Genomic DNA, 10,460 nt, shown 5'->3' with positions numbered 1-10,460 from the left:
TTCCCTCTCATGCTAAAGGCGTTCTGTGGATTACGATCATAAAAATCTGAAGTCTTTTATAGTGCGTAAGACTATAAAGTGGTTTACATGATAGAGATGTTTTATACCCTGACGAAAGAAGGAACACGCGTAGCTAAAGTCATCACACCAACAACAGCTATCGTTGGATTTTACTAGGCGATATATATACACTGCTTACTAAGACACCCTGCATGCCCGTGTTTCGGATCACGCAACTTTGCAGCTACTGGATTTGTGTTATTTTTTCTTGTTAATAAGACTGTCTAATAGTCATTTTGAATGTCTAATTAACAGTCTGATGCGATATTTACCTTTATTAAAAGAATATGTAAAAGAGCGAGTGAAAGAAAGAAAGAAAAGAGATGATCCGACTCCACGGACTTGAAACCCTACCATCTTCAATGCAATTAATTCGTCATTTAACGTCCGAGCTGTTCCGTCACCCATCACTCCGCTAAAGGTCGCCACTCCGCCCCAAGCAGACGCGGTCTTCCGCGTAGCTGAGCTGACGTAAGTCCTACCGCGGTCCGCTCCTCTCCGCCGTCGACTGAGAGCGAGCCTCTGCTGGATGGATTGAGGCGGGATCTCGCCATGGCGGTAGAGAATGGAAGGGTCGGGGCGGCGGTCGAGGGGAAGGGGTGGGGCCTCTGTCGGATGCCCTTCTTCGGCGGCGGCGGGGCCGGAGGTTCCTCGTCGTTGAACTCTTCCTCGGCTTATAGCTTGACGCAGCAGCAGCACCGACCGACGGGGCAGGGCCAGCCGGAGGCTCGGCGGCGCGGCTCCGGCGGCAGTTCCGTGTCGTCGGTGGCCAAGGCGCTGCTGCCCACCCGGCGCCGCCTCCGTCTAGATCCAACCACTAAGATCTACTTTCCATGTGAGTTCGTTTCTTTGGGTTCTTTTCCGGCGGATCTTTTTGCTCCTCCGCTCAAGGTTTGATATGCCGATCTTGGAAAGGGGGGCGGTCCTTTTCCAACTTGTGTCGTTAAAATAGCTCTTTATAGAACCGTTGGATGTGTCATGTCTTCATTCTTAAGCCTTTTTTCTCATCTTTAATCGGGTTCTTGCAAAGGAGCTTCCTTTTTCCCGAGGAATTGGTTATGGATATTATGGAGTGTTGGATTGTGTCGTTTGCGTTAAATTTCTTAGGTTTGAGTTGGTGTTTCTTCGTATGGAGTTGTAGGTCTACTTTTTCCTTTGTCTCCTACTCTCGGAACCTTAGCATTTGGTGTGACTATTGGAGATGGTTTTGTCTGTATGAGCTCTCTCTATGGATCTTTTTACTGGTATATTGGCTACATGCTATTTGAGCTTTGGAACTCTTCAGTTTACATCTGTCCGCTATCATTTTAGTCTCTGTTTCCAGTTGAACTAAGTATCAGGTCTTTCAATTGGTTTGGTAATCTTTAAGGTCGAAGCAGAACATTACCTTTTCGTTCTCCAAGACTGTTTTTTTTTTTTTTCTCATTTACAAAATGCAAACCGTAATTTGGTTTCTAAATGCTTTTCTGACGTGCAAAGGAGTTCACTTGATAGTTGGTGGTGTTTGTACTTAAGCTGATACGATCGTGTATCCTGATCGATAAATTTCTCTTAGTGCATTGTGATTATCCATCGCCAGCTATTCTTTTGCTACTTTTTATGGTACATAGCATTTAGTTCTAATATGTTAGACCTGGTCTTATTTTTTGTGGATTCCATGTCTAAGTCTGTTCTATCTTTCAATTAGTTTGTTTGAAATGGAGGGTTGGGGCAATATCTTTCATTTTGTTCTGCATAAATTGGGTGAATTAGGTTGTTCATATTCCCCGAGTGGATACTTTTTAATATCTTACTCTGCTTAAACCATTGACCACATTGAAGATTGAGTACAATTTTTTATTATCTTTCTTATTCTTTCTTACCTCTAGTTTCATGGTGTAGACATCAATTTGAATGCCTATTATTTTGCTGAGGTGATGTTACTTCTTTCATTAACTTTTGCTATGATTCTTTATTGAAGATGAACCTGGCAAGCAGGTCAGGAGTGCAGTAAAGATAAAGAACACCAGCAAGTCTCATGTGGCATTTAAGGTAAGTATGGCTTTACCCTAGTTGCTACTATTTTATGACATTGAGCTTCTTAAAGAGTTGTGAACAGTATTTTTTTATTTTTAAGTACTTATTAATTAGTTCTATCCGGATTTTTTTTTCCCTACAGAATAATAATTTTTTATTTAGATATTAACTACACAATTTAGGCATAGGTTCTTTGTTTGCCTGTTATATTTCTTCTATGTTTAACCTTGTCGGGCAGATATTAACCTTTTGGTGGTTTCAGTTTCAAACAACTGCACCAAAGAGTTGTTTTATGCGGCCTCCTGGAGGTATACTTTCTCCTGGCGAGAGTATCATTGCTACAGGTAATTCCTTTCCTCTTTGCCTTCTTGCTGGTTTTGCCTTGATTTCTCTCAGCATGTGACATTTGTAACTATTGGGGGTTGCTATAAAAGTCTCCTACCTTTGTTTCTTTCTAATGGCAGTTTTCAAGTTTGTTGAGCCTCCAGAGAATAACGAGAAACCACTGGAGCAAAAGTGCAAGGTTAAATTTAAGATTGTCAGTCTAAAGGTGGAAGGACCTATGGAATATGTTCCAGAATTGGTTAGTCCGTCCCTTGCTTTTAGTCTCTTCAGCTTGAGATGAAATGATTCATGTCCAGAGCAATGTTCGGATTTGCTTATCTTTTGAAGTATCTTGATTCATTTGGTTAACAGTGAGTTTGTTTATACTAGATATTTGTTCTTTGGCAACTAATTTGTAGACGCCTTGAAAAAAATTTCATTCTTGTCTTTCTGTAGGACTTTGTAAGGCTGTTTTCTTGCACTCTAGAAAGCATGGACACAACATTTTGGCCCTTGGGATGAGTGTCGTGTCCTTGTCCAACTTGTAGGGGGTATTTGTCTGACATGGTGAGAGTGTCAAACTGCAGTCGAGGAGGACAAAAGGAGGAGAGAACAAGAGGATTAGAGGGAGAGGAAAACTGTGGTACCCTGCTTTTATAATATTATGCTGTCATGTCCATATTGCTTATGTTCATGTCAATGCTTCATAGATATTAAAATTGATATTGTCGCTTTTGTCAAAGGGCATAGTCAAATAAGGCATTGGTTTCCAAACTTAGCTGTGGCAGCTAGATTGTAAATCTCGTGTGTTGGGGGATAATTTGGAGTCTACTGGGAACTTTGCTACTCTGGTTCTCAATCACTTGATTTAAATATTAAATGACAATAACACCCTCACTTACTAAAGCTAACTGATCCTCTTGGATTTCTGCTGGACCAGTTGGTCTGACCTCATTCTGATAAATATGGCTAGCGTACTAGATTATAGTTCATCTAGTGAGTCCAGGACAGATGTTAGTCTGCCAAAAATAAAAGGAAAAGAAAAAAGGCTTCAAGCCACAGTCAGATTGTTGGTGGTGGAGGGAATTAGAAGCTAATTTTTTCTGGTTAAGAGTCCTGTAACCATGTCCATGGTTCAGCTCACCAAATCTGGCAGAGGATTGTGATGAGTCCTGTAATCTGAACTTGTTATTGGCACCGGCATACAATTTGAACCTTCAACTGGTGTATATTTTAATGAACAGGTGATCATTCTGCCTAATCCTGGTTAAATATTACAATACTGATCAATGCTTGTAGTAAGACATTCAAATTTTAATAGTACTGATTTACTTATTAATTAATATCAGGCTGCATTCTTTTACGTTGTCGTGCACATTTTGCAAGAATTACATCTAAAGCAATGAGGAAGACTAATATTTGTTAAACAGTTTGATGAGCAGAAAGACCACGTTGCAGTGGAGCAGATTCTGCGGGTTGTGTTCTTAGACCCTGAACGACCAAGTCCTGTAAGCCATAGTTGATCCCTACACTTAAAAGAAAAGACTGCTTGTTTACTCTTAAAAGACAGTTTATGAAATACGCTGCACTATTTGTTTAAGCAATTGGAGAAGTTGAAGCGACAGCTAGCAGAGGCTGATGCAGCTTTAGAGGCACGCAAGAAACCTCCTGAAGATACAGGACCTCGGATTGTTGGAGAGGGGCTCGTCATAGATGAATGGGTATAACTTTTTTTCCTTCTATTTACCATATATACTATTTTTTCTCGTATATGATCTGTTCTATATATTTTTTAAAATCTTTGCTTTGTTCCTTTTCCAGAAAGAACGAAGAGAAAGATATCTGGCTCGCCAGCAGGTTGAAGGGGTTGATTCAGTGTAAAGTATGGTTTGTGATTGTTGCAACTTGTAATGTCCAAGTACATCCACTGATCCATTCATGTATATGGAGAAAATGTCTGTCATGATTCCTCCCTCCTTAATTTAGGCTTTTCATTGGTCATTTGGAAACTAAAATCCTTAAGAGATTTCTTGTGCTTGATTCAGACTTGTTTGTAGATATTGGGATTCTACTTTGATGAGAAATAAAGACATATGTTTCTGGTGGTAGTCTCCAAAATCTTGCACTTCTTTTTGTTGATCATTTTCTTCCACCTTTTTCTTTTTTTTGGTGCAACTTGCTATGTTTGAAATTTTCTTTGGGGTGAAGAAATTAGGTCCAGCCTGTAGTTGGTTTCTCCTTGCCTTCAATATTCTGAGAATGATCTAATATTCTGTTCTTGTTCTTGATTGTGAATATTTGAAAGTACGGGAGACTAAAGTTTGACTTGCTAGGTTGTGTTTTGCTTTATAGGAGAGCTAGCTAATTATAGATTATCTCTTTATCCATTAAAGTTAATAGAAAAAATTAATATAAATAAAAATAATATTACGAAATTATCTTTTTAAATATATGGAGATTTTAATATAATTTTTAAAAGATTAGAGATTGAAATACTGGTGGAGTACAGTAATATGTAATATGATTATTTACCTGATTTGACTTTTTGAACTTTTTTGTCTTTCAAGTCAACCGTTGACTTTAAATGTTGGTAAACTACTGCATGTAGAAATGGTGCCGCAGATTACTATTATATTACTAATTAAAATTTAAATAACATTAATACACTTTAATGATTTATTATGTCTATAATAATATTAGACATGTTTTAGATTTTTTATATCTTTTTAACTGAAATAGTGCCATTTACCTTTAGAAACTTTAATATAATATACTTAACATCATTCGTATGTATAAATAAGCACAGTCATATGTCTCCTCACAAAGGACGCGCCAAACAAAGCCTTTCCCACGCCATGACGAGGCCGATGGAAGAAGGAGGTCCCAGTGGGACTCCGAGCTCCTCCGGCGGCCTTCCTGAGCCACCTCGTCCTCCGCCTTTATCATCTTTCCCTCGTGCCGCGGCTCAAGAGCCGGCACCGCTGCCCTCGGCCCGGTGAGGTTGCGATCTCCTCACGAGCTACTCCCTCTGCGACCTCGAGGAGCTCCAGAATGCGTGTGCGAGCACGGTCGTCCCTTCCTCCTCGGATCGGTTGGTTGATGCTTTTCAGTTCGATTTCCGCTCTCAAGACCTTGTCGCTTTGGGCACTCAAAACTGATCTTCTTCTTGACTGTAGTTAATATCCTGCCCTAAGTTTTTCTTTCGATCGATTATAAAAAGGATGGTCTTTTATACATCTCAAAGACTTGCTTGAAAGATTATGGGCAACATTATAAGGCTAGATGAATGGCCGATCCTTTGAAGATAAAAGCATTTTTGTAAGGATTTATAAGAACAATGGAAATGTTGAAATATGCAGAAACAGTTTATGTTGTGTAATAGAGCTATAGAACTCCATCAATCCAGGCAGTCAAAGCTGGAGCCAGAGAAAAAAAAGTTACATCTTATTGAATACCATTCATATGGTTGGAAAACAATGTCTAGTCACTATTATTACATCCATCACTCTGAACAAAGACAAATAAACTACATTGTTCTACTGGGCTATGACATCACATTTTGTTCCAAACAGGATATAATGGTAGTACCAATTTCCTGGTAAACCATAGAAGTTCCTTATTTTCTGCATCTTAGATTGTCCATCCTTCTCATCGGTCTCAATGCAAGCTTTTTAACTACCAACTGTTGGAATCTAGCGTATGGAAACTCTGTTCTAATGATATCTGATAATGTTGAGGGGCTATATTAGCTCTCATGGTTTATGTTGAACTAACCGTTACTTCTTGGTGGTCATTGTGAGGATTACCGTCATTTGGTTTCACCGAGTCATCATTTTGAGGCTTCTCAGATTCTGTCAGTTTGTCATCTGTTGAGACTGCTTCCTTTTCTTCTCCCTCGTGTTCACTTCCAGTAGAACTCTCTCCTCCAGGTTGCTGAATATCTTCACTGCTCTCATGATTTTGTGATTTGCTATCTGAAAGGCTTTCTGGACCATCTAGTTCGTTGGTGCCGGAAAATGACCCTTTTGCTGCATGTTCTGATTTGGGATTATCATCAGTAATATGTATGCTTCCTTCAATTTCATCTTCTTTATTTCTTTCCTTGTTTTCCATAGTTTGAGGAACCTCATTCTCATGAAGACTTGTGGTCATTTTGACACTTACATCATTTGTATGGTTTGCTTGTTCTTTATCATCACCTTTGCTGCTTCCAGCATCTGTTGTCAAATCTTCTGTTTCGGTTCTTATTACCTGACTTTCATCTTCTGGTGTAACCCTATTGTCCTCCCAAGCAGACTTCTCTAGTTCCATTCCTTTTGGAACTACTTGTTGTCTTCTACTTCTTGTTTTTGTCCTTTTATGACGTCGATGTTTCATTTTGGGGCCATCAATGGCCATAACCTCTTTGAGATCTGTACTTACCTTTTGTTCATTGCTGAACCGAGAGTTCTTTAGTTTTCCTGAGCTGTCATCTTCAGGACCCCATTGTTCTTTTTCCTCCATTTCTGTTACCTTAGGTTTGTTATCACCAGCAACCACGGTCTCTTCATCGTTAAGTTTCTTGGTACGTTCTTCAGCCTCCGGTGGAATTTCTTGATCTATTTCTCCCTGCTTTTTTGAGTGTTCACTACCCTGAGAAACTTCAATCTTTTCCAGCTGATTCTCCTGTGAAACTTCTGGTGCAATTTGTTCATCATTGCTTTCACTTTCATCTTTCAAGCCTTCATTCTCAAAGATGGTCTCAAGCTTCACCCATGTTCCTTTGCTGGAATTGTCTTCATTTGCACCACCAACTTGTGTTTTCTCTTCTGAGGTTTTCCTGTCACCAGGATTTGTACTTGCTAATGATCTATCTTGGAGATCTTCATTTTCTTTGGTGTAATCAGGACCTGTCACATTCCTAACAATGTCATCTTCTGTGGTAATGTTCTCAGGTTGGTGTACTTCTGAAAGTTTATGTTTCATTTCTTCAATTTCATCTTCTTTTTTCTTCAAAATTTCAGTAAGATCAGATGCTTTGCGATCTGCCACTAAGGATGCTGCTGCTTGTTTTGTTATTTGAATGATCTGGTTCTCCTTGTCCTGAAGGGTTGCTTCCATCTCTTTTTTTGTCCTTTTGAGTTCGGCAAACATCATTTCTGTTTCTGTGAGCTTGTTGTAAAGCTCGGATTTTTGTTGGCTTAAAGAAATTGTTTTGTTTCTCAAGTCATCCAATCTGCTTTTCATTTCTTTGGTAGTCTCTCTTTCTTTCTGTTCACAGAAGGTAGAGGTCAATATGATTCAGTAGGTCTTAGGATTACATAGTTTTGGTGGTGTAGTAAAATATATCTGATACATATTTAGCCATTTGTGGAACTCCATCACCATAACTTTCATGATGGTGTGATAGTGAGCTTTGCACCAGATTGAAGGATCATGTGCAATATGAAGAGCAGGAAAATTTTGATGGCAATGAGTTAAAATCTCATATTGAAGTAATAGGATCATAGAGGGAAAAGGAGGACAGCGACCACAGTGTTTTTACTTTATGTTTAATTTTGCACAACCATTGATCTAGATTGAATGGTGCATAAGCAGGTTGCGGCTTTATCAGTATCGAAAAGAAACTGGTCACTAAGAACCTGAAGTCCAAGTGGCTTGTCAGGACAGTGACATTTTGTCGTAGCAATGCATGAACAAATGAATGATTGCAGTTGTTGAAGCATGTCTCCTAATATTAGGATTTAATGCTAGATTTCAGCAGTATGAAATATAATTTATTATCAGATCTACTCTCTATCACAGTAATGATTTGTGTTATTGCATCATAAGCTCCTTAGTTATTGTAATAAATTAAATTCCTTTATATGATGTCTAAATTCTACCTTAGATTTAAGTTTTTCACTTGCTTGAAAAGAGAAGACATGGATGCTCTGGAGTGGTATATATGCAATCTGAACAAGATGCTGCCAAAAACACTACTCAAGTGAGATATTGCAACTCCTACTACAGTGGTACCATAAACATCACTCGGTTTTATTTTTTGGTCTTTATTATTATTATTTATTTTGCTGTGGCATGAAAGTATGTACACACTGAATGGTGTCTATCTTGAATACTGAATATACTCTCTATATAATATGTAGACTCCTTTACTTTTCCATTTTATGCCAATAATTTGCCACTACAACACATGAGCATACAAGAGAGGAGTTTGGACTAATCCCCTTTAATAAAGAATAACTACTAAACATGTTAGGCATCATCAACAGAAGTTCCACATACTCAGATTTAACTTCATTTCAGATCTAGAGGCGGTGTTCTTAAGGAAAGGTTTATCTCTTTACGTTAAGCATCTAATTGTTCCAGGAATCATACTATACATTGGACTTTATTTCTTTGTAACAACAGTCAAAAGTTGGGTTTATGTTTTCATCATGCTGCACTCTGCCTATTGTATGATAATATAGCATAGGATGACAAGAAGCAGATTTTCAAGTCTAATCACCACAGAACCAGAAAACTCCACAAGGTAGCCAATGTTGATATACTATTGATGCAAGTTTTCAAACAATGCATCTTTTTTTCTATCTTAAAAATATGGTAATTTGTTCAAGATTTTATAAATTTTCAAATGTGATTGAGCAGTTACATAAGTTGCTTCATCGAACTTTGTTAATTTTGTGTTTCAAACAATTGATTTACGTATCAATTCCTTCTTTTTCATTTTGCAGTTTTTAACCAGAGGCAGTTCTTGAATGAGGATCGAATTGGAAAACAGAAAGATTCATATCATGTAAGCGACCAGCAATGTGTGCAAGAAATCTTTGATGGCTATGGTTACCTGTAAAAGGAGCTCAAAAGCAAGCAGCTCATGCTCTCGGTCCTGGAGGAGGAGGCCGAGGACACGTCTCTCCCTCAACTTCTGCAGCACAATGACGCTCAACAATGCTGCTCCAAGTGCCAGGAGCAGCAGCAGACCATAGGACTTCTTCCTGTTTTTGCCTGCCATCACGGTGCCCTTGTGCAGGGACCTCGATGCCAATCTCATCTCCCTCCCCTCTCCAACCTTCTCTCTTTAAAGGGACTGGAGAATATGGCTTGTTCTTCCTTGCATCAACCACAAGAAAGGTAAGTTGCCTTTTGTTTGCTTTAAATCTAAAAAGAGAGGAGTTTGAAATTGGTGCTTTGGGGAGTTCATTCTGGGATTCCTCTGTGCTTTGTTATATATATCAGTCAAAGGGTCTTCTGTTGTTGCCTGTCAAGGGAGGTCATTAAACTATTTCACTCAATTTATTGCCTGTATCGAGCAATTTAACTAATCATGAGGTCAACTTGTGCAGATGGCATGAGAACATGATGGAATTTTCAATGACCATCCATGTCCATGAGGGTGCTGTGCTAAGCTGGATGAGGTACAAAGACAGATTGCTTGACACACATACTGATGTCATATTAGCATCATATTCCTCCTACAAAGTGAGGTGATTGGTAATTTTCGATCCGGGCAGACCAATCCTCTTTTTGTGGTTCAGGTACTCCTCCTCTTAAGCCACCTACTCTTCTTTTCGATCTGACAAGAGATCGATACACGTCTGGTACATGAGATGATATTTGTTGAGCAGTTCCATTTTGTTGGCATGTTGAAGAAATAATATAAGCTGCAAAACTGTGCTACCATATTATAAATGGAAGCACAACCATGCAGAGTGTGGATGAAGAGTTGCCACCGGACTCCTTGGAATGAGAGAAAGCTTATATTAAGGCGCAAGAGTGAGGACTCTCTGAGCACCAACTTCCATGGTTTTTTATGTGTACAACAAGTAAGGTGATGGGGACATTGGAATGGTTGCCAGTGGTCATCGTCATTTTTATATATAGCTTCTTCTCTGTCCGAAAGGCTATCATGCAAGAAAGTAAGTAAAGGCTTTGTTAACTTCAAGGATTTGTCGGATATTGATCTGAGGTGTATGATCAAGTATCGATATCCAAATACATCATTTGATATCGATTTGTTTGACTTTTACATATTAGTAGCTCAAGGTAATGGAATGTTTACGTGAACGATTAGGTATAATTTC

General features: G+C 38.9%; 2 protein-coding genes across 2 annotated transcripts; one reads left to right on the top strand and one right to left on the bottom strand.

The window, feature by feature from the left end:
- The first annotated feature begins 452 nt into the window (after nucleotides 1–452).
- LOC135620288 (vesicle-associated protein 4-2-like) lies at nucleotides 453–4,508 on the top strand. Its single transcript, XM_065123129.1, has 7 exons — nucleotides 453–895; nucleotides 2,021–2,091; nucleotides 2,339–2,420; nucleotides 2,541–2,659; nucleotides 3,831–3,908; nucleotides 4,002–4,121; nucleotides 4,222–4,508. The coding sequence occupies exons 1-7, from the start codon at nucleotides 613–615 to the stop codon at nucleotides 4,279–4,281; spliced, it is 813 nt and encodes a 270-aa protein (XP_064979201.1). The 5' UTR covers nucleotides 453–612; the 3' UTR covers nucleotides 4,282–4,508.
- Nucleotides 4,509–5,842: 1,334 nt separating this feature from the next.
- Nucleotides 5,843–9,558, bottom strand: LOC103995642 (uncharacterized). The gene is made up of 2 exons (XM_009416277.3): nucleotides 9,224–9,558; nucleotides 5,843–7,650 (listed from the first exon to the last, which is right to left on the bottom strand). Exons 1-2 carry the CDS (start codon nucleotides 9,428–9,430, stop codon nucleotides 6,160–6,162), a joined length of 1,698 nt encoding a protein of 565 aa, XP_009414552.2. The 5' UTR covers nucleotides 9,431–9,558; the 3' UTR covers nucleotides 5,843–6,159.
- Nucleotides 9,559–10,460: the final 902 nt, after the last annotated feature.

Source organism: Musa acuminata, chromosome BXJ2-8 (assembly GCF_036884655.1).
Source record: "Musa acuminata AAA Group cultivar baxijiao chromosome BXJ2-8, Cavendish_Baxijiao_AAA, whole genome shotgun sequence".
Classification (NCBI taxonomy): Eukaryota; Viridiplantae; Streptophyta; class Magnoliopsida; order Zingiberales; family Musaceae; genus Musa; species Musa acuminata.
Note: the sequence above shows the minus strand (reverse complement) of the source record. Positions and strands in the feature narration are given on the sequence as shown.

Coding starts and splice junctions, on each gene's coding strand:
- LOC135620288 (XM_065123129.1), top strand. CDS start 613: ATGGCGGTAGAGAATGGAAGGGTCGGGGCGGCGGTCGAGGGGAAGGGG. Junction 2,092..2,338: donor AGTCTCATGTGGCATTTAAG/GTAAGTATGGCT, acceptor TGGTGGTTTCAG/TTTCAAACAACTGCACCAAA. Junction 4,122..4,221: donor GGCTCGTCATAGATGAATGG/GTATAACTTTTT, acceptor TTCCTTTTCCAG/AAAGAACGAAGAGAAAGATA.
- LOC103995642 (XM_009416277.3), bottom strand. CDS start 9,430: ATGAGATTGGCATCGAGGTCCCTGCACAAGGGCACCGTGATGGCAGGC. Junction 7,651..9,223: donor CTTTTGAGCTCCTTTTACAG/GTAACCATAGCC, acceptor TTCTGTGAACAG/AAAGAAAGAGAGACTACCAA.